General features: G+C 44.8%; 1 protein-coding gene across 1 annotated transcript in view; it reads right to left on the bottom strand.

Annotated features, from left to right (window-relative positions):
- Positions 1 to 7,294: 7,294 nt before the first annotated feature.
- Positions 7,295 to 24,345, bottom strand: part of LOC134541026 (uncharacterized) — a 53,539-nt gene continuing 36,488 nt past the window's right edge. Inside the window, exon 10 of the mRNA XM_063384165.1 lies at positions 7,295 to 8,319. Coding sequence (XP_063240235.1) covers positions 7,822 to 8,319 — 498 coding nt within the window. The 3' untranslated portion in view covers positions 7,295 to 7,821. The remainder of the gene's footprint in view (positions 8,320 to 24,345) is intronic.

Consider the following 24,345-nt stretch of genomic DNA (forward strand, 5'->3'; position numbering starts at 1 on the left):
TTATTCGCTCCCTCATGTTGACATATAGTACAGTTGTGAAAATACAATCGACACACAAGACCACACAAGAGTTCTATTCATTTCAACCATAGTACATAATGTGTGTTACCATCAGGCCTGTGCGCCACTTTCCATGGATCAATACGAAGACAACTTTTCCTTTTTCAAGAACCACAGAAGCAAAACCAACAATTCCACAGACTACAATATGCAATGTAAATAATTTCACACAATTTATCTTGCATAAGCTAGTCACTAGCTAAATGCAGTCATATGATGCAAAACATTAAACAAAATAATAGAAAGTATATACTCTGTTCTCCAATACTGACACACCCCAGTAAAAATGTTTATAAATAACTACATTACAAGTTTGGGCAACCTCTGACCTGCTGTGCAGGACATATGACATATGAAACAAGATGAAGGATGATGAACATGAGATAGTTCAAACTCATAAGTGAAAACCTGAAAATTACTGACTTCAGAATATGTATTAAAAACCCAAATGAGCCACACTATTACAACACTGATTCTGAAACATTATAGTTGCACTTCACTTTAAAAATTGTTAATTTGTTAAGCAATTAACAGAGTACTGTTATTGAAATAATAAAACAATTCTTTACAATTAATAAAAACATGCAGTTTGGAGCAAAGAAAATGACTGGATGTAAGAAACATTAAACCAGACGTGGTGTACAGCGTGCTGCCAATGTGGTTTGGTGTGTTAAAACAGCTCTGCAACACCAACAAATAATGAGTCACTTAGAACATCAGTTCGAAACAGTTTATATTTTCAAATCTCTACAGGTAAGTATTTAGTACTCCATGATCAAATACCAAAACTGAGAAGGTCTTTCAGGTACGTTGTGCACAATGAGATTCAACTGTATTTGGTAATTTTTATGCAAATTCTCTAGTATCCATCGTTCACTCACAACTTTACATTAATCATAAAGAAACCATGTGCTTAGCATACAGTTAAATAGCACTAACTGCAACTAACTCAGCACCAGCTTGTTCAAAAAAAATTTGGTTTCCGTTCAACAACTTAACTTTTGACCTGTCATGGGCACCGCACAGCCATCAACATGATGATCAGCTATTTCAAGAGCAGATACAAACTTGCACAATATAATCAAACTCACCAAAAATAACTATAAAATACATTATGTATAAATGCAATTTTTTAAACAAATTAAGATTTGCATGGATGTATACAACAGTAATAATTTAAGCTTTTTATTTATTTTTTGTTGGTTCAGTTACATTAACATAAAACACAGTAAAAAAACTAAACCAAAGTTAATGTAGTCTTCATTAGACAAGCATGGGTTTTGTTTTAAAGCATAATGCACAAGCCATATAGTGATTTTATTTCAGTTTGTGAGTAAAAACAGAAGCAGGAACAGAAATATTCAACCAAAGATATTTTTATTTTTAGAATAAACAAAAAAAAATTATTTTCAAGATTTCCAAGACTAAAAAAGATATTTGTTTGAAATGTATCATATTAACTACTTAGCAAAAAAAATATAGAACTAATTTATGGTAAAAATAAAATCCCAGTGCTTCAAAATTCCCAACAGAAATTACAAATGTCCATCACAAGATGATAAAATCCAATTTTTTCTTTTAATTCATAAAATATTACAGCAGCCTGTTATTGGTCGCAAGTCGAACTGTGTTCGTTATCAGCCCCATAGTCTACATGCTTTTTTTCTCTACGGATAACACACAGGTACAATTTTTAATGTTTTCAAATGTACTTTACACATGATTTTAAAGCACACAATCCTGTAAACTTCTTTTTAAATGTACTCAAAAGTTAAAAATTTTAGTGATTAAAAAATGAAAACAAATGAGAAATTCCAATTTTGTTAAAACAAATGGTAATAAATGTTATTTAATCTTTTAGATGACTCATGGTAATGACATGCACAACCTTTGAAGCGACAAAAAAGTTTGATCTTAGCAATTGCAGTAGATCCCGGGCTGTTAAATATCAGGTAAAAAAAACACTGCAAATTTGTTTTCCTCTGACAAAAAATATTTCTTTTAAATCAAAATTCTACACCTTATACAATAAATATATTTTTTTTTTTTGTAAAATTTGAATGCTACTGATAAAAGTGATAAAATTCTCGTGTAACAGTTCAAAGCTAACATGATTAAAATTTAATTTTAAAGCACAAATCACAAAAAAGAAACAGTTCGAATATAACCGTTGTAGCTGTTTATTGAATTATATAGCACAGTGAAAGCTTATTACCTGCAATTTGCCCAGTTGAACATTTATCCACACAAAGCGTCGCTGGTCAACGATAAAGTCCGTTAGCCGGCTTCACGTGCATGCCCTGGTTGATACAACACAACTCCCGGGCAATACATTAACACAAAATCAATACAAACGCGACGACGTACAATAAAAGCTACATCTGTGACTTCAATAACTCAGAAAACATATTAACTTAAAAAAAAATATTAAGCACGCATTCGGAACTTTCACATGCAATTACTTGTTTTAAGCCTGGTTAAAGACATCCTTTTTCTTTAACGTGTCTAAATCACACATCGGAGACTTTGTAAAACAAGGCTGAACCCGCTTGAGCGCACCAAACCAGACTCAGACTGCCTGTGCATTTCCATTCACACGACAGTGGTCCAACACCGCGCGACAAGGTGCAACTATCATCGCCAAGCTGAGCTTGCATGCTGTAAACTGCAGTAGTATTCTCGCCTGGCGTAAGTAGGTGTTCCCGACATGACGGCTTAGAAGTGAAACCCCCCCACACCTAACAGCCAGTACCTGTCCACAACACCTCTTTACAAAGAAGTTCCTTCTAATTCTTTTTTGTTATACATCCATTTAAATTTTTGTTTTTAGAAATTTCTTATAATTAGAGCCAAGACTATGTTATAAAAAATCAAATTCCATCATTAAAAATAATGTATTTAGTGATTACCATCATTCAATAAGTACATTTCAAGCACAATTATGTTGATAAACTGCTTCAATAATTTGTGGTACACCTTTTAAAATGTTTACATAAAACAATACTATATTATTCTGATGAGAGTAAGTTAAAAAACTGCAACTATAACCTTAAATATTCTTTTGTAATGTTCCTTAGTTTATGATAAAATTATAAAAATGAAAAAAAAAAAAAAAAGCATAGCTAAACATTTTTTAGTGCAATTTCTACAGAAAAGTTTTGATAGCTTTACATTATGCCATTTTCCATGTTATAGTTATTTTTAAAGAATTATAAATAGCGTTATTGGAAGTTATAAACTTGCATAACATTTTAAGCAGTCTGTAAAAAACTATTTGATTCATGGTATGGTTTGAGTTAATTTGAGTGCCTACATATTTTCCAAATTTAAATTTTACTTTTTGTAACTATTACTATCTTATTAAGGTAGGTTGCCCTAAGTTCGCCAGTGTGCCAAAATTCGCCACCTGCCCTAAAAAAAAAAGTACTGATGTGGGCCAACAGGTGGCAGCAAGCATATATATTTACACCTCTAAAGCTTTAACCTTTACAACATCTATGGCAGTTCCGTTGCCAGTGTCGCGATAGTCGCCATATTGTAGAAAATGCTCATCACGATATAAAAATTGTTCTGTAAGTATCCATTTGTGATATATTAATCGTTTTAATTAATTTAAAGTTCCATATATATTTTAAAAGAGTTTTCTGTGTACTTTATGATGAAATAAATAGTTGTGTGGATTTATGAAAAAATGTTTAATGGTTCATTATTTTAGAAAATCGTGTATGTGTTCTTAATTTCGCCACCATAGCATGTTATGTGGCGAACTTAGGAACAGTATGACAAACTTACCTCTGTCAGTTACTCAATACCTAAAAAAGTGTCAAGAGGTTTGAAAATCATTTTGCATTGGTAAATATAATTACATGATATTAATTTATGTATTTTAAAATTATTAAAAAATAAATAACTCATAATTTTGGATAAATATTTGGAGTGTGTAGTTATTTAATAAAACATTCATGAACTTATATTTTACTTGTTTCTTTTTATAATTATAAACTCCATTATTCACTGCTGGTATTTAAAACATTGTTTCAGGCCATGGATAAAAGTACTCTGCGTGGAAAATATTGCAAATGGTCCAAGCAGGATTTGGACAAGGCTTTGGCCATGATCAGAAGCAAGAAGATCAGTATATTGGGAGCAAGTAAGCGATATAACATACCGCGCCGAACATTAGGAGGTTATGTCAAATCTCAAGTTTGGAACAAAAAGAAAAATGGACGCCCTACAGTCCTGACAGGTGAGCAAGAAGTACAGTTGGTTGCTAGAATAACGCGATTAGCAGATGTAGGCTTTCCCTTGACTGTTAAAGTCTTAAGGAAATGTGTTTACACCTTTTGCGAAAAAAATAGGATAAAGCAGCAATTCAGTGTTATGAAAGGGTATGCTGGCAGGAAATGGCTTAAAGGTTTTCTCCAGAGACATCCTGAAATCGCTAGAAGGAAGGCACAACATCTTAATGAGGCTCGGGCACAAAAATTAAATAAGTTTATAGTGAATGATTACTTCCGAACACTGAAGGATGTAATGACAAAGCTTGATATTGCACACATGCCTGAACGAATTTACAATGTAGATGAGAAAGGTTGTCGTCTCAGTTTACATCGACAGCCTTTCGTACTTGCCAAGAAAGGCTCTCGGAGAGTACATTTCCGTGGTAAAGAACATGGTGAAAATGTAACTATTGTGTCATGTGGCAATGCACTGGGCAATGTTATACCGCCTATGATCCTTTTCAAGGGACAACGCTTGAAGCCAGAGTGGGCTGACAACTTGCCAGCTGGAAGTGTAGTAGAGATGACAGCGAAGGGTTCAATGACATTTGAAACATTTGTGAAGTGGCTGCATCACTTCAGCCGTTACAAGTCTGCAGGACCATGCCTTCTAATCATGGATGGAGCCAAGTGTCACTTAGATTATTCCATAGTCGAGGCAGCTGACAATGTGGGTGTTTCACTGTTATGTTTACCCAGTAACACCACCCACGAGCTCCAGCCGATGGACAAATCAGTTTTTGGCCCATTTGAAGCTTACTGGGATGAGGAACTTATGAAATTCTGGACAACATATGAGGATCGAGTATTCAACAAGCAGCGCTTTGGTTATGTGTTTTCACCCGTATGGGAGAAGTCTACAATTCCAAAAAATATTAAAGCTGGATTTGAAGCTTGTGGAATTTTCCCATTTAATCCAAACAGAATTCCGGAACAAGCTTTCGCGCCAAGTGAAACCACCACAGTACCAAGAGTAACCTTGCCACCTTTTCCTGAGCCAGCTCAACATCAAGAAGCCATACGGAACCACCACGAGGATGAACTACACAATGACTCTGAAGAAACAGATAATAGCAGTGCATGGGACAGTGATAACTCGCATGGAGACAATGGTACTCGGAACCAGCAATCGAATGTCTTATTCTCAGAAATCCTTAGTACACCTGCCAGAAATGCCCAACCAGCCAAAAGAAACCATCCAGCAATTAACAGTCGAGCAGTAGAAGTGCAAAAATCGTTGTTTGTGAACTCAAACAATCAATCCATTCCCTGCAGCTCCAAAAATGTCCATCTCTCCGCATCACCATCAGCACACAACCAGAAGAATCCTCCCAAGAAGTCCAAAGCTGTTGGTTCCAAAGAAAATCCAACAAAACTTTACACTTCACCTCGAAGATCTTCTGTAACTAAGAAATCACTGCATCAAGAGAGTTGGTACTGCTTTTTGTGCAAAGAAGATAGAGTGATAGACATGAGGGGTTGCAGTTTGTGTAAACGGTTTGTGCATGAAGAGTGTGTTGGACTTACCAAACATGACAAACAAGTATTTGTGTGTCCTACATGTGAAGTATAGTGGGATGTTTAAGTAACCGCATGTAGAATGTTTACATAGGTACTGGAAGTAGTTGTTCAGTTTGTATGTTTTATATTTGATTATCATGTGGCGAACTTATGGTACATATGTACCCTAAGTTCGCCATTTGTAGACACACAATTTTTTATGTGTATACAAGTGCGCATACAGTATTCTTTGGCTTCACATCCATTTTATGGTGCCTTGATATATTTCTTTTACAATAAAATACCTACATAGTTTGACAAAAAAATATTTCCACATTTTAAAATTAAAAGTTTCTTAAGGTGGCGAACTTAGGGTAACCTACCTTACTTCAATACTATCAACATGATTCAAAAAATCCACATGCACTTTATGACAAAACCAAAATAATTATACTTGCACATTTCTTTAAGAGATCTCTCTGTGTACCCCTCCTTAAGTTATGTCTGTTAGGAATCTGATACTGACTGCTATTATTTTTTTTTACTTTGTAAAAAAAACCTCATACATAGAAACTAAACAATTTTTTTTACTTAGTATAGAACATTTTAGGTTTTTTTTAAATAAAAGCATATACTAAATATTTATATATTTTTTATTAGACAGAATGAGGTAATAAGAGATGAATTTTGTGTTTTGCCTAGCATTTCTGCATTATGCAGAATATCGACACACTTCGGTGTTTGGCGGTGTATTATTATATATATTTGATATTAACAGACCAACAATTAAAAAAATCTCTTTCAAACAATGGCAGAATGGACAATGCAAATAGAAACACAGACTAACCACAAACTAGCTGATCAACCAAATCAGTGAAACTGTAAACAAAATTTAATTTACACAAAGAACTTAAAATTTATCTCATGATAACGCAATTCAATTAAACCTTATTGTAAATCTTTGGCATTAAAAGAAGCGCAATGAAACTGACCGTTAAATCCTACAGATGACAGCAAATTAAAAGTGTGTCAGTATTGTCAACAAGTGTACACTTTACAAAACTCTTACCTTTTCTTAACTGTATTTCAGATTCACACATTTAACTAATAAAGCACAGACCTGATGTGCACATATGACTACCAGCTTGCTCCAGCCAGTTCCACGCACAGTGTCTCACAGGGAGCGACCGGAAATATATAATAACTACTTCGAGAACCGACTATCCAAATAATAGTGTAGTTATAGAGTTTCTCATGTGCAACATGAAAACATGTCTGAAAACAAAGCCTAGGAAATCCAAACTGTGTGTTTGATGTCTGGTAACGAGTCCATCAAACACCATATTCAAAACAAATGTAAGTGTTCATAAATTAAAAATTTTCATACATTTATTGAAAAATCAACATAAAATAATTTTACTTGAAATGTTCACTAGCAAAGAAACTGACAATAGTTGGAAACATTAACTATTTTATTCCCTCACAAACAATTTCATGTGATTCATCATTCACCGAGGCCTGACAAGGCAATAATTAAATTACGTTCTACACCCACTTAGAAAACATTCCAAACGTTAAGTCTCACTTGCCAAAAAGACAATCGCACACAATCCAGATGGAAATGCATTTCAGGGTAAGAGTCTCTACATTATAAATTTTTGCTGCAACATGTAATGATCCAATAGCCTAATTCGTAAATCATTTTGAAACTCCAAAACTTCACACAGGTTCTATGGTTCCAACAGTCATAAAAGTTTGCCTACAAAGGATGCCCACTTTGTGCAAACGTCTGTAAAAGCTAGGTAAATCACAGGCATCAATCCTCCAGCTTGACCACAAACCCTAACCTACCTATCAACACACAGTAGCTAATATTTACAGTTCATTACATAAATTATTAAAGGTCTAGGGAAATGAAACAGGTCCTACTCTTCACACACAGATAAAGCTACACGAACATCGACGCACAACGACGGCCACTTCAGTCTTCGGCCAGTTTCCGGCGCTTTTTCGACGGCAAGTCCTCGGCGGGCTGGGGCGAGCCGTCAGAGTCGATCTGGCTGATCTCGAGGCTCTTGCGTCGACGCAAGCGCTCCTTGACGGCCGTGAGAGAGTCGTCGGCGTCCGCCTTCGCGGGAGAGTCGTCTATCTCGATGACCTGCAGCTTGGCGCGCTGCAGGCGCTGCTTGAAGCGCTTCGGGCCCGGCGCGCACGCCACCTTGGTGATGGTGATCTCGCTGCGGCCCTGGCCGATCACCACCTCGTCATCGCTCAGCTCGATCACGTCCACGCCCGAGCGCTGGCCCAGCCACTCCAGCACGGCGCCCGTGGCGTGGCGCCGCCGGCACGTGGGGCACGCGTCTAGACGACACAGGCGCACGCTGCAGCGCCGCAGGTGGCGCCGCTTCACGTGGGCCGTGAACTGGGCGAACCCTGTCGGACCGTCAAACGTGGCTTCACAATCATCGCACTGCCACACCTGCGCACACACCACAACCCGTGTCAGCACCGCGCTGCGACGCTGCCTCCCACTCTCCAGCACGCTGGCTTCCCGTCCACCACACAGTTACCTTTCCTGCGGGATCTCAAACAATGGCTTTTGAGTAGATAGGAGGCAATAAAGATGTCTCTTTGAGGTGTTTGTACAGTTCACACAATTGGGTTGAAATCTAAATTTTATTAACAAAAAAAAAAAATTTTTTTTTTAAGTTTTGAAATTAATGTAAAAATTGAAGGCACATCTTGAAGGGAAACTCTAGAACCAGACACAAGTGAGAACATGTGAAGGAAATAACAGTTGAAACAATAAGCAGTTAGAAGTAATTTATTCCTTCTTTCAGAAACATAAAACTTTTTGAATGACTGTACACTGAAAAGCTTTTGGCAATAGTTTAAAATGATGTAATTAGGTCTAAGATGAAAACTTGTTTGTTTCATTGTGTAAAAACTAATAATTACTATATCGTGATTTAGTCTAAAACTCATGGATTATAATTTATGTATGTTTTAACTAAAATGTGGGTAAAAGCCTGAGCTGTCGAGATGAACATCGCCAGGGGGTGAGCGTGTGCTGCATCCAGTTTCTCACCTGTCATGCTGTTTTACATCAGATATCTGACTTTTTTTTTCTTTGCGCAGTTTAAAGGCCACTAACTATTATGGCCTATTTGTAGGGACTCCTGGATATTGTAAAATTTTAATTACCTAAAGCAGTGTTAAAATAAGTGAAATGCAGTGCAAAATTTCAGTATTAAACATAAAATCTAGTTGGTGTAAAATAATATTCAGTGGAACTTTGCAAATACTAGTACCAGATATTATGAAACCTCCGAAATTACAAAAGTTTTGTAGTGCACTATCAAGTTTGATTATGTTAATCACACAAAATTTATCTGGAACTTACGAGTGACTGAAATGGCATATTAGCAAGAGTGTGCGTGGCTAGGCCAGGGGACTGCCTGCTGCCTAGCAGCTGGGGAGAGGGGAAGGAAATGGGCCAGAGTTTATGCATGCCTTGTGGGAATGATTATGAGCTCAGATTTAAACCAGATAAGTGTATCAATTGGAACAGGCTCCGCCAGAAGCTTCCAACAAACTGCAAGCCAAGCATCCATGGCAGCAGGAATGGACGTTTATATGGAATAAGCTATCGCACACACCCTTTGCATCTTCAATAAACAAGTGAACTTCATTTATTGTGTAAAAAAAATTCGTTTATTTGTATAAAAACCTGAATAATTACGAGAAAAAAAAGTACAAATTCACTTATTTAAGTATTATAAAAAAATAGATAATTTTAAAGACAATTTTTAGCCTACTGTTTCTGCTTGCTATTAATATTTTTGTGTTCTGCATGTCAAAATTAATTTTGTGTAGTGTTTGTTCATTCAAAAAGTACATTATGAATTAGTACATTGATTTTTAGAATTGCTATAGTACATAACCAAATGATACCTTGGCAAATATTGGGGGAAAAAATAAATGGGTAAATTTGTACAGTAGTTCTGGAAAGTAATCTACATATTTACCAATAAATGTTCTTTTAGCAAATATAATTTTGTCACATTGTTTATTTAATAATACTGGTTTGGGTTTTATTGGTTGTATGTTATTTTCAGGGATATGCTGCCTACCTCCATAGCAGGAACAGAGGAACGAACGTAGGGGGAAAGGATAGCTATAAGTCTACCTAAAACACATCGCAAAATTTTAATCTAAATAAAGGCCAAAGTCACATTATTTTACTATATGAACAAACAAATCGTCCAGCGAGTTTATTTTTCAAAATTCACTTTGAATACCGTGATATACATTTAAAAAAAAAATTGAAAAAGTGTGAGTATTTACATCAAACTTTTGACACGCTGAGAGCCATCATCGGATCGCATCTGATTGGCAAAAGTTTACGAATAAGACACATGTTCGCAACCTTTCAAAAATAATGATCAAAACATCTCCAAAACTCCAGAATAAATTTTTGTTTCTAACAATAGGGGCACACTACCACTTCATTATGATTGAATGAAATTTCTATCTTGGACAAAACATTCCACAGAAATTTGAACACAGCCTACTAGCAAAACTTCCATGAAAACAGCCAGCGCTCTGCTAATTCTTCCACAGAACCATCCATACCAACTGCCATGGAAGACCTATAAGGAAACTTCCATCATGTGATGGGGCCTTGTGTCTATCTTGACAGATTTTGGTGACGCATGAAATACGTATTCCACATACCACTCACTTTGCCATGAGCCGTAAGTTTTTTCGGAGTGCTCCGGTATAAATAAACCATTATCGTCTCATAGGGTTGCAGTAGAACGATCATAGAAAGCTTACTGTGTTCTGTCTGTGCTATTATTTTTTTTATGTGTAAACATCGGTATATGGCATTTTTTTTCTGTCCCATCACAGTAAACCTGTTTTTATTCACAGTTAATCCATAAATAAAATATTTACCAACTGGTATATTAAGATTTATGTATTAATGACAAAGAATTTTACTGAAAATATTTAGAATATTTGTAGTACTCTTGAAGCAAAATTATAGAAAGCTGCAAAGAAATAACTGCAGAGATTAACACCGGTACCAAGAATGCTAACTGTACTTTAGTTAGCTCTATCCGCTGTATCTATAGGACCGCCCGAGTGCCTCATTGTACTGAGAGTTTTTAACAACAACAACAACCTATGAGATTCCATGCAGCCAAGGCAAATTTTGTTCCAGTTTCTATTACTTTACATCATAATGTGCAATGATAACGACATATCTGACACATCTACCACCATTAAAAAATAAAATTCAAGAGGCAACCACTGTACAGGTTGCATCAGAGCCTCTGAGGGAATCCAATGTGTGGTTTTCATGTAATTTAAAGAGTTTTGATTACTAAACTCATAATAAACATTTAAAAGTTTGATGTGAGGCTTTTTCTAAACAAATATTTGTGGTAATGGAATTTTAAAAGAGAAAGCTGAACACTGCATAACACTAAGTTGTAATTTGAGTGATTTTTTTTTGTAGACTATGATTATTACTATTTCCCTTTTAAGAAGTTTTTCCTGTTAATAAGTTTTTTCATCCAGTCCCTTGAAAAATGTCTTAACATGGTTTTACTGTATATTCATGTTAAATGTTTGTCTCCTTTTGTCAAAATAAATTTTAGATCCACATGATCAAAAATATTTATTCAAACAACCATGTAGGGTGGAACTTTAGTTGGCTTTTTCCATAGGCTAGTTTTTTTCTCTCTCATTTTGAGAAGGTTTTTGTTTATAATTTACACTGAACATCTTTTCCGGACCATTTTCGATTTTCAAAACGAATCAAATAGGATTTTTCACGTTATGAAACTTTTGGCGGTAAATTATCTGTGGAACATGGACCAACAGTCACTATGAACTCTGGTATTCCTTTCAGAAGCAGCACCTGAGCTTACGCAGGGAGGATGGCAAACACACTCCTCCCTCCTTTTATTTTCCTTCTTCCACGCCACTTACCTCCCCTCCTTGACCGGGAGTTCTCTTGGCTATCTCGGACCTACCATGTTTTGTCACGCAATCATCGCACATTTAAGCAAAAATCAAGTTTGAAAAGTAGGGGTGCAATTATTATGCAACTAAATCATTTTTGTTAGTGTTAACATTTTCATAAAAACAAAACAAGTTGCATGGAAAATACCTTTACTTTGAAATCAGAATATACAAAAGCATGGCAAACAAATTTAATTAATTATTCATGCAACAAAAACTTTAAACTGTGGCCCTACAAGAGCCGGAACTATCTTAGTACACACTAGCCACAAAAAAATGCAGGCTATCAAATGTGTTTTACTGTGCACGAGACAGACCACGCATTGCATGCATTTGGCAGGCTATCTTTTTCGATATTCAATGGCATGCGCACACTCAATACGGGCATCAACGTAACCAAACAAATATTTTCAACTAGAGCTGGCTACATTTTTACACACACTACACAGCAGCAATGAATAAATAAAGGTTATAATATTAGGAAACGTATTTAAAAGAAAATTAATACATCGGACTACTTCGTACTTGTGTTAATTAAATAAGTAAGCAGTTAATATCCAAACAAAAAATATATTTAAACTTTAAAATACAGTATTTTACATGGAAAAAGAAGTTAATGGGCAACATCTTACATGGGGAAAAAATAAACATATTATGGAAAAAATGGCAGAACCAAAACATTTCACCTAATTGGCTGGGAAATGAAATTATGAGAGTACATATTAAATGAGTTTTATTGTAATTACTGTATTTTATCATTATAACTACCACACTGCCTGACAGCAACTTTAAAACAGATTGCTGTTGCATGTTGCTTTGCCCCGTGATCTTCGGCAAGGTCATGTTTACTTTCGACATAAAATGCTTGGAATCTAACAGCAAGACCAAAAACTGAGACTTTCAAGAAATAAAATTTTTATTTCCAAATTCTGATACCCTAAATTAATAGTGCGACGATTATGCGATTATACATGGTAGAACATGCATCAGACTATTTCACTCCGCATTCACGATTAAAACAAATACATTTGCACACAAAAAAAATTAAAGATATCTTATTTTATTTGTAATTAAGTTCCCTACAAATTTTATTCTAAGCCTTTTTTTTACTACAGCACACAGTTTTTGAGACATGGTGTAAAATAAAGCTATTTTTGGAAGTTTCAGAAATCTGACTTTCATTTATCCATATTTAGTTTTTATGAGTAGGTACTTGGAGTTATGAGGAAGTTTCCTGCCACTGACAACTCTAGTAGTAGTGAAGTTCCACTGTTCTAAAATTTTAAACATTCGTTTAGGCCTTTTAATTCTTGAAAATTTGTCTTCAATAGCCTAAGCATTAAAACTAAGAAATTTAAAATAAAATTTAAGATCCAGAAACCGCCCCCAAAAATATACAAGATATCATCTCTATAACCTTGACGACAGTCGTCGTACCCTCCCAGATACAGAGGCCGTACCTGGCCACCGACGCGGGCCTGAGGGGGCCTATTTTCCCCCCCAGTGAACCCCAGTGTGTGCGACGGCCAGGGACGCACCCGCGTGCGCCCTAGCATGCCAACGAGTGTTTTTTCTATGTGACTTTATCTTTTATTTCAGTGTGTATATATTTGTAAACGATTAAGGGATTTGAATGTGTGTAATTAACTTATTTTATTTATTATTCATTGTGCAAGTTCGCTGTGTAATTAATGTCTCGTGTATGTCTTTGTAAATAATTCAATAACTTTTTCTGAAGTGTTTCGCCGTAGTATGTAATTGCAGCCTGGCGCGCCGCGGGACGGAGCTCTCTCCCACGCCGGCCGATTTTCCCCTCCCTCCCCGCCACCCGCGGGCGCCGGCCCGCGGGCGAGCGGGGAGAGGCAGTCGCGTCCTGGTCTCGAGCGGAGACAGACGTGTTCGTTGCTCCGCGAGCCGCGCACGTTGCGCTCGGGATTGAACGTTCGCTCAGTCCGCAGTCGGTCACGGCAGCTGAGCTGCCACCGCGGATCAGCTTAGCATTGTTAACTTACGAGTCATCGGGAGACGTGTCTAGCGGGCAGTTTCTACAACGCGAACGTGGTGCTACGAGTCTCTGAACTTTTCGCCGTCCACGGAACATTACGTAACGGGCCGCGTATGTACAGCGTTCCGTCTTCGGGCCCTTTCTCACTGGGTCAGCCTAGCATTAATAAACTTTACGATTCGCGCCGAAACGTATTTGAGAACCGCCCCGTCATCAGGGAGTCCGTGTCGCCGTGGTAGGGCACTTGTTCCGCGACGGTTCCGCCAGGCTGCGGCAGGACTTTATAAGCGTTAATAAAAGACGGCTCGTGAAATTCGTTAATGCCGTGTTCTGCTTGCGACAACCTACCAACATTCCTCGCAATCACTTCACTCTCCCTCCAGGTCCCGCCTTTCCCGGTCCCGGCCACGTTGGCCTGGACCCACACCTCTCCGACGAGGGCAGTACGGGCATAACAGGACATTTATTTCAACGGGAAAACGGGGACCTGAAGCCGAGGGACGTCATTTGGCGCCCAACTAGTGTGGCCGTAAGCATACGCAAGCGCACGCAAGCGCACGCAAGCGCACGCAAGCGCGCAGGTGCAGGACAGAACGGAAGCAGGTGCGGCTGCGCGGCGTGGGAGCGGCTCGAATTCGAGACGTCGCGCCGGCGCGCCGGCGGGAGATAACGCAGCGCGGGAACGGCGCGAACACGAGACGTTTCGGCGAGAGATAGCGCGTCGTGGGGGACAGAAATACAAGACGGCGGTGCAGCGGTATCCCGGACTGAAGATAACGCGCTGGGGAGGATCGTATTGTATTACTGGGGGAGATTGTGTTCACGATCCGCGGATCAGTAGCACAGGAGGACAGGATGGCGTGGAAACAGGCGGGACAAGAAAGATACGATCTAATCAGTTTCGAAACGGACTTGTGTGAGGAGGGAGACTCCGCGAAAATGGACGTAAAAAACGAGGTTTGCGGATCCGGCGGCGCGGCCGAGGGCGCAAACAGCACGGACAGCACAGTTGAGGACAGTAAACGGGAACAGGGGGACAGGCACGCGGACGCAGATGGGCCGGTAGTGCGGTACGTGAGCACGCAGTTTGAGTTGCCAGAGTTTGCGGGGAGAGACAACGAGGACCCGCGGGAGTTTTTGCGGGAGTGTGAACACCTCCTAAAACTGTACGAAGTGCGACGGGCGGAGTGGACGCCGCGAGTGGCGGGACAGCTCCGCGGCGAGGCAAGGAACTGGTGGTCAATGGCCGGGAGTTTTGATACCGAGTGGGGACATTTTGTGCGCCAAGTCAAAACTAGGTTTGATAACGATCAGGCGCGGGCAATGTGTTTGCGGACATTTTATTGCCGAAACCAGGAGGAGGACGAGAGTGCAGAGCAGTTCATTTACGAGAAGTTACGCATGTTCCGCCGATTGGGGACAAGTGGGGACGTGAGTGCGGCGTTGCCAACCATTGTCGAACAATTGCTGCCAGAGTTTCGCCCCTTCATGAGGACGGCTGCTGGTCGTGACACGGAGGAGTTCGTGGCCCTCGCCCGCGTGATCGAACGTGACATGTCGCAGTGGAGGACGGCACTCAGGGGCGCGAGAGCTCCCCGTGCTCGCTCGGGGCCGCGAGGGGTCACCGTCACAGAGGTCACGGACAGTGACTTGACCGTGGTGAGCTACGCCGGCGGCGCGGGACCGCGCAGGACAACAGACCGCGGTGGCACCAGGGAACGCCCGGAACCAGCTGCGACAGGAGGAGGACGTCACGAGCGGACAGATACGAGAGAGAGGGACGAACGTCCGCCGCGATGCCGTTTTTGCCCGGACGCGTACCATTGGCATCGCCTCTGCCCCACCAGAGCCGCGTGGGAGGAGGCGCGCGAAGGCAACACGTCGCAGGCGGGAAACGCAGGACCGGGGGCGGAGGGACAACTGGGTGCCGCTCCCCGGCCCGCCAGCCACCGGCAGTCCCAGTAACTGACAGAACACGTCGACCACCACCGGCGCCTACCGCACTAACGTCCTGTATGCCGCCGGGAAGCAGGGGACAACGGGACTACTCCTCATCAGCTGTCCCCATGCCGAGGCAACTGCGGGGACAGCTGACTGCCGGCGCCACCACCGCGGCCCTGAGGCCGGGTATACCAGGGCCGGACCAGCCGCCTCGTCGACACGCCGTCGACGGGGTGGACAACCAGAGCGTCAGCGCAGGCATCCCGCCGGCCATCTCCGTGCAGGGACAGCTGACTGCCGGCGCCACCACCGCGGCCCTGAGGCCGGTTATACCAGGGCCGGACCAGCCGCCTCGTCGACACGCCGTCGACGGGGTGGACAATCAGAGCATCAGCGCAGGCGTCCCGCCGGCCATCTCCGGGCAGGGACAGCTGACTGCCGGCGCCACCACCGCGGCCCTGAGGCCGGGTGTACCAGGGCCGGACCAGCCGCCTCGTCGACACGCCGTCGACGGGGTGGACAATCAGAGCATCAGCGCAGGCATCCCGCCGACCATCTCCGGGCAGGGACAGCTGACTGCCGGCGCCACCACCGCGGCCCTGAGGCCGGGTATACCAGGGCCGGACCAGCCGCCTCGTCGATACGCCGTCGACGGGGCGGACAACCAGAGCATCAGCGCAGGCATCCCGCCGGCCATCTCCGTGCAGGGACAGCTGACTGCCGGCGCCACCGCCGCGGCCCTGAGGCCGGTTATACCAGGGCCGGACCAGCCGCCTCGTCGACCTGTCGTCGACGAGGTGGACCACCGGAACGTCAACACGTCGGCGCCGGAGCGAGCCGCGGACCTCGCCGCGAGTTCCCCACGCCCGGACGGCCAGGTGGCCGGGGGCGGTGGGGGACAGACGACTGCACAGCTGGGGCAGGTCGGCCCCGAGGAGCCGGAGCTGCTGCGAATTCCTGTCCGCGCTAACGGGCGGGAGATGCTGGCCCTGGTGGACACCGCCGCCAGCCGAACCTACATCGCGGCCCACCTGGTGGGAGCGGAGGCAGTGACACCGCGGAGGGAGCTGGTGCAGCTGGCCACCAGGGATGCCGTCGTTGCAGCAGGGGGCATCACTCAGGTAACAATGAGCATCGTTGGTCACGTTAGCCACGTCGAGGCCTGGGTGGTCCCCGAGCTCCGCGAGGGGCTGATTCTGGGGGTCCCATGGCTGCACGAGGTCGACGCCACCGTGGAAGTACGAGCTGGCCGGATGCACTTCGGCACCCAGGGGCGCTGGACGGTGTACGGCGTGCACCAGGTTCCCCCCAGTCCCCCTCAGTCAGTCATTCGCCTAGAAGACCTTCAGCACGGTGTTCCAGAGGAGTACGTCGATGTCATCAACCATGTCCTCACCTCTCAGGCACAGGTATTTGCGGCCGCGGACCGGCTACGACGGACAAACGTGACGGAGCACCGGATACCGATGGTACCGCACCGCCCTCCCTTTGAGAAGGTATACGGATTTGGCATCCGGGAACGGGAGGCCATACAGACTCAAATTGACGAGATGTTACGTGACGGGGTAGTGGAACCCAGCACCTCCCCGTATAACTCACGGGTGGTGCTGGCCACCAAGAAAGACGGAAGTCTACGCTTTTGCGTAAACTTCAAGGCGATAAACAAACTGACCATTCCCGCCCCGCCCCCGCAGATCAATATCACAGACGCACTGGCAGGACTGGGGGACGCCACTATTTTCACGACACTAGACTTAAAATCAGGCTACTGGCAGGTGCCGGTATGTCTGGAGGACCGCCCTAAGACGGCATTTACGGCACCAGACGGTCGACGTTACCAGTTCTGCGCCATGCCGTTTGGTCTCATGGACGCCCCTGCCACGTTCCAGGCCCTGATGGTACGTGTTCTGGATGGGTACATTGGTGAGTTCGCCAGTGCCTATCTGGACGACGTTATCATCTGGTCCAGGACGTGGGAGGAACACGCGCACCATCTGGCATTGGTGCTAGAACGTATGGCCAGACACGGACTGACGTGCGCCCCAAAGAAATGCCACATTGGGGCCACGGAAATAGAGTTCCTAGGACACATAGTGACGGCGGAGGGGTGCCGCCCCCGACCTGAGCAGTTGGAGCTAATAGAGGGAAAGGGGGCACCGAAGACCAGGAAGCAGCTCCAGAAGCTGCTGGGGCTGCTCAACTGGCTGCGGTCCTTCGTCCCCGACTTCGCCACGGTGACGGCCCCGATGACGGACCTACTGTCGCCGAAGACTAAGTTCCGGTGGACCCCCGCCGCGGACGAGGCCTTGCGACAGGTGAAGCGCCGGTTCAGGAACTGTCACACGCTCTCACGCCTGGTGCCCAGCCGCCCCATCTTCATCCAGACGGATGCGAGTCAGGAGGGGATGGGGGCGGTGTTGTACCAGATGGATGACCGGGGCGAGAGGCGCGTGATCGAGTACGCCAGCGCCAAGTTTGGGCAGGCTGAGCGGAAGTATCACGTGAATGAGCAAGAGTGCCTTGCGGTGGTCTGGGCCCTACAGAGGTACCGTCACCACGTCGAGGGCCGCTCATTCACGCTGAGAACCGACAGCCAATGCCTCCGCTGGTTGGACTCCGCTCAGGGCCGGAAGTCTAAGTTCACTCGGTGGGCCATGCTGATCCAGGAATTCTCGTTCACGGTCGAGCACATTCCTGGACGTGAAAATCAGTTGGCCGACGAGTTGTCCCGGAATCCGGACCCTGAGAATGAGTTCCACGACGACCAGGGCTGGGAGGAAGTGCTCCTCCCTGAGCGTGAGCGCGGGGTAGAGGACTCGGTGCCGCGACCGTGCGCGTTGTACGCGCTGACAAGCCCCACTGCTCCTGCACCTGACGCGCGACCCGAGACTATGACTGACCTGCTGGCGTGGGTCCACGCGGCGCAACTCCGGGACCCCGACACCCGGACCCGACTGACAGAGTGTGGGGAGGGGGTGATACCGGGCTGCCGGAGCCTGAACGGGGTGCTCCAGACCAGGGGGGCTCACAGGTCGAGCGGGTGGCGGACCCACGTGCCGCCCGAGGCCAGGCGCTGGGTCCTGAGCTACCTGCATGACCACCCCCTGGCGGGACACCCGGGCGCGGAGCAGACGCTGCGTGAGGTCAGACGGACGTTCCGCTGGCCTGGCGACGCGGCAGAAGTAAGACGCTACGTGCGGGCCTGCCTGCGTTGCCAGGAGCGGAAGTCCAGGCGACCCGACGGCAAGGAGCAGCAGGTCCCACGACGGCCCCGGAATCCCTTCCACACTGTGGCGGTGGATATTATGGGGCCGTATCCTCGCACGTCCCGTGGTCGGCGATTCATTGTTGTGGTCACGGATGTCTTCACCCGCTGGGCGGAGGCGTTCGCAGTACCAAACGTGAAGGCCGGCACCGTGATTGCCCTGCTCGAGCGCGAGTTCTTCCCGCGATACGGGTACCCCGCGGTCCTGCTGACGGACAACGGGGTGCAGTTCACGGGGAGAAGCTGGCGAGTGTCCTGCGCGGGTTGGGGGGTGGAGCATCACACGACGCCCACCTACCATCCGCGCGCGAATCCGACCGAAAGGCGGAATCAGGACATTAAAACTCAGCTGCGCATCCGGTTGGACGAGGACCACACCAAGTGGGACCTGCACCTGCCGACGCTGCTGTTTTGCCTGCGCCGTCGGACGAACGCGGTCACGGGCCATTCCCCCGCTGAACTGGTGCAGGGCCGGAACCTCGCCCTGCCCGGGGAAGCGCGCGCAACCCCCGACTTGCACAACATGACCACGGACGATCTGCGCGAAGACGCCCGACGTCGCCAAGCTGACTACCTGACTAGACGTACGCCGCAGACGCACCAGCCCCCAGCACGACTAGAGCCTGGCCAGCAGGTGTTTGTTAAGTGTCATCACCTGTCGGCTGGCGAGCGGGGCTTTTGCGCCAGTCTGGCTCCTAAGTGGGCGGGGCCACAGGAGATCGTAGACAGACTGGGCACCACCTCGTACCTCGTGCGTCGCGCCGACGGACGGACAACTAAGGTGCACAGGGACGACATTCGACTGATAGGCGACCCGCACGACGAGTACGACCACGACGACAGCGGACCAGTGGACGGTGACGAGGCCGAGGATGACGTCACCGAAGGTGTACTGGCCGACCTCGGCGCCCCTGTGGTGGTACCGCCGGAGCCGGACCTGGGACGTCGACGGGGACACGCCCACCCCAGGTCACTGCGGGGGGTTGGCAGGGACGTTGACAGGGACGACGACACCTGGGGCACGACACATGGACGGGCCCCCACGACGACACCGACTCAGCCTCCTACGGGGGGACAGCAAAAGGGGAACGGTGGTTGGCAACTGGCAAGAGGGGGCGGGGAACGGACGCCCGTCAGAAGGGGCGGAAGGGGTCCGCGTGGCGCAAGCATGGCAGAGCTGGAGCGCTTTGTGGACCGGGTGCTCCCGCCTGATGACGTCAGCGCCTACGCCAACGACACTGATGGACCGCTCATCGAGGACGTAACACATGACAACACTGCTCAGGGCGACCTGGTCGACCTGAGTGAACCAGTGGTGACGTTGCCGGAGCCTACCCAGAGACGTGGACGGAGGTACGTCCACTCCTGGGAACGGCGGGTGACGGGGACGGACGTGAGCAAGGACGTGACAGACGGGGTAACGGTCCGGCTCCTCAGTGGGGAGGGCGATGTCGACAGGGCCCAGCAGGTGGTCCTGGACTTGCCTTCCGGGGAGCCGAGGATGACCGCTCACGCGGGGAGGGGACCGGCGTTGCGCCGGTCCACGCGTGAGAAGACGGCCCCCCACTACCTCCGGGACTACGAGTGGGGGAGTCAGCGCAAACCCCGCGACGTAAGACAAACGACCGACGGGGGGTTACGCTGCAGCGTGATGCAGCTCCTGCCCCAGTTTGCCCGACCCGGACGGAATGACGTGACGAGCTCCGACGACCAGACAAGTGGCCGGACGCGGACGCAGCTGCCGGTCTAGGTCGGCGTCGGGGGCCAGGACGGCCTCGGGAGAGGGGGGGCATATGACGACAGTCGTCGTACCCTCCCAGATACAGAGGCCGTACCTGGCCACCGACGCGGGCCTGAGGGGGCCTATTTTCCCCCCCAGTGAACCCCAGTGTGTGCGACGGCCAGGGACGCACCCGCGTGCGCCCTAGCATGCCAACGAGTGTTTTTTCTATGTGACTTTATCTTTTATTTCAGTGTGTATATATTTGTAAACGATTAAGGGATTTGAATGTGTGTAATTAACTTATTTTATTTATTATTCATTGTGCAAGTTCGCTGTGTAATTAATGTCTCGTGTATGTCTTTGTAAATAATTCAATAACTTTTTCTGAAGTGTTTCGCCGTAGTATGTAATTGCAGCCTGGCGCGCCGCGGGACGGAGCTCTCTCCCACGCCGGCCGATTTTCCCCTCCCTCCCCGCCACCCGCGGGCGCCGGCCCGCGGGCGAGCGGGGAGAGGCAGTCGCGTCCTGGTCTCGAGCGGAGACAGACGTGTTCGTTGCTCCGCGAGCCGCGCACGTTGCGCTCGGGATTGAACGTTCGCTCAGTCCGCAGTCGGTCACGGCAGCTGAGCTGCCACCGCGGATCAGCTTAGCATTGTTAACTTACGAGTCATCGGGAGACGTGTCTAGCGGGCAGTTTCTACAACGCGAACGTGGTGCTACGAGTCTCTGAACTTTTCGCCGTCCACGGAACATTACGTAACGGGCCGCGTATGTACAGCGTTCCGTCTTCGGGCCCTTTCTCACTGGGTCAGCCTAGCATTAATAAACTTTACGATTCGCGCCGAAACGTATTTGAGAACCGCCCCGTCATCAGGGAGTCCGTGTCGCCGTGGTAGGGCACTTGTTCCGCGACGGTTCCGCCAGGCTGCGGCAGGACTTTATAAGCGTTAATAAAAGACGGCTCGTGAAATTCGTTAATGCCGTGTTCTGCTTGCGACAACCTACCAACATTCCTCGCAATCACTTCACTCTCCCTCCAGGTCCCGCCTTTCCCGGTCCCGGCCACGTTGGCCTGGACCCACACCTCTCCGACGAGGGCAGTACGGGCATAACAGGACATTTATTTCAACGGGAAAACGGGGACCTGAAGCCGAGGGACGTCAACCTTCATTATTATTTAACTAAAAAAACTAAAACCACTTACTGCTAAATCATGCACACATATTGTAGGTACTAAATAAAGCAGTAAACTAACTAACCCTTATCATTTGGTATAAACATGGTAGAAACTTCTAGATGTTATAAATCAAATATAAGGAAGCATATACCGAACATTGTAAAAATTTTTGTAAATAGCATTTTTAAGAACTTGGTGTTAAAATATGTATTTCAATAGCCATACATAGAGACCTAAAACTGGCGGTGTTATTTTTGGCCAAAAGCTGTATTATTTTTGCCAAAAAGCGGTGTAAGAAAGCCAGGGTTGGCACGTTTAAAACAAAATGTTTAAAACAATATGTTCAAAATTGTTTTAAACAATACACTCTGAATAAAACAAGTTTAAAACACAATGTTTAAAACATTCTGTTCTAAACATGTTTTTTTATATGTATTTTAAAAAAAAGTTTTATTTCTTACGAAAACGAAAACTGCATATTGACATTATTATCGCAAGCATCACTGTCTCATTGTAAGTCACCAATTGTGATAAATATCCAGACTAGGATGAGAAGTTTTGAAGTGAAACACATTCCTCACGGAAACGTAAATTATCAGCACTGCTTGGGGTCAAACCAGTCATACCTTTTAGGGTGCCAGTTCCACTAAGTTCATCTAACCTAATTAAAATCTGTTTTTGTTAGTTAAGTGCATGGAAAACAGTTACAAGTTTGGCAGCCTTCTCTGTTCCTAGCCGGTTCCTTACAGTACTATGCACAAACCCGAATGTGGAGAAAATACGTTCAATACCAGCTGACGAAGCCACTGCACTGTGTAACTGATGTGCCAGGTTCAAAGTTGCATGATGAGTACTTTTCTCCGAAGCCATCCACCATACTAGGGGTTCAATCTCTTTTAGTGTTACAGGACTGAATAAGTACTCCTTGAAAGGTGAAATTTTTGCCTTGTACTTAATAATATCCGGAATGGCTACATTCAGGGAAAACCGGGCAATGTCAGGGAATTCCATATTCAAAAATGTGTAGCAATATATGTACCTTACACCTGATGGGACTTCTGCTGAAACCATATGTGCAAAACATATTCTGGTGGTTTTGATTAAAATTAATATTAAAAACAAAAAAAAGTTAAACTTAAAAAAACTCTTTAAAACATGATAAACTGTTTAAAACAAAAAAAAACAGTTTAAAACAATAAAAAAACATGTTTTTTGATTTTTTTTAAAAAAAACTGTTTTTTTCCCAACCCTGAAGAAAGCGGTGTTATTTTTTTATCTGAATAATTAAATTAAATAGTTGTAACTGTATAGGCTTAATATTTGTTACGTAATTAATTTTCTTTGGCATAGCTTATAATTATCCTAATTTAAACACACTCTTTACATTTGCTTAAACCAAAAGTACATAACATCGCTTGCACTAATAACCAGGTCATATAAAAATTTGCTTTGCACCAAGGTTTAAAATAATATTAAAATGTGATTCCAAGAAAGATTTGAATTTTTTTTTTAGTTTCAGCATGTTTTTACAGTAATAATTTGTTTCATAAAACATTGTTTCAGCCAAAGTTTTAGATGAAGTTAAAAATTTATACAATAAATTATGAGAGATTTTATAGTATATCTATGAAAAAAGTAATGAATATTATTAGTAGAGGTGGGACGATACCACACTTTCGATACTCGATTCTGTATTGTTTTTTCAGTTCGATACTTTTGATACTCCAGGGAAAAATATTTTCCCATTAAGTAACAATTATTACAAATAACATAAATTAGTTTTAAACTATATAAATTAAATCTATCATACCAGCACAATGTCAGATTAAACTTAAATACATAATGTGTAAATAACTGCATTATATTAAAGATATGAATTCATCATTATATATACATACTAGCTGCCCGACCCGGCTTCGCACGGCTATACTAATGGAAAAAGAATTATGCCACATCTCCCATTTACAGTAATGGTAAATAATAAAAAATTCCGTGAAAATTTATTACAATGCTGTATAATGTACCGATGGTTTCCCGACTCGTGCACGCAACATAAAACTGATGTACCCGTACTTCGCTACGGCAGTCTACAGGCAGATCACTCTTGCGCCGCTCATAATACATGCCCCTCGTTGTGGGTACGCCACTGCCGCGCGATGCCTGTTGCCATGGAGACGCAGAAGGCATGAACAATGCAAAATACTGTTCTCATGCAGACAAAGTACCCACTGTTGCCTGGTTTTAACCACCTATGCTATGGGATCTAATTTTCGGAAAATGTCATCCTGCGTAACATAAGGAACATTACTGTGAAGTTTCAAGTCTGTAAAATATATATACTTGAAAAAAAAGGGCAATTTT

The sequence above is a fragment of the Bacillus rossius genome, chromosome 17 (genome assembly GCF_032445375.1).
Source record: "Bacillus rossius redtenbacheri isolate Brsri chromosome 17, Brsri_v3, whole genome shotgun sequence".
Lineage (NCBI taxonomy): Eukaryota > Metazoa > Arthropoda > Insecta > Phasmatodea > Bacillidae > Bacillus > Bacillus rossius.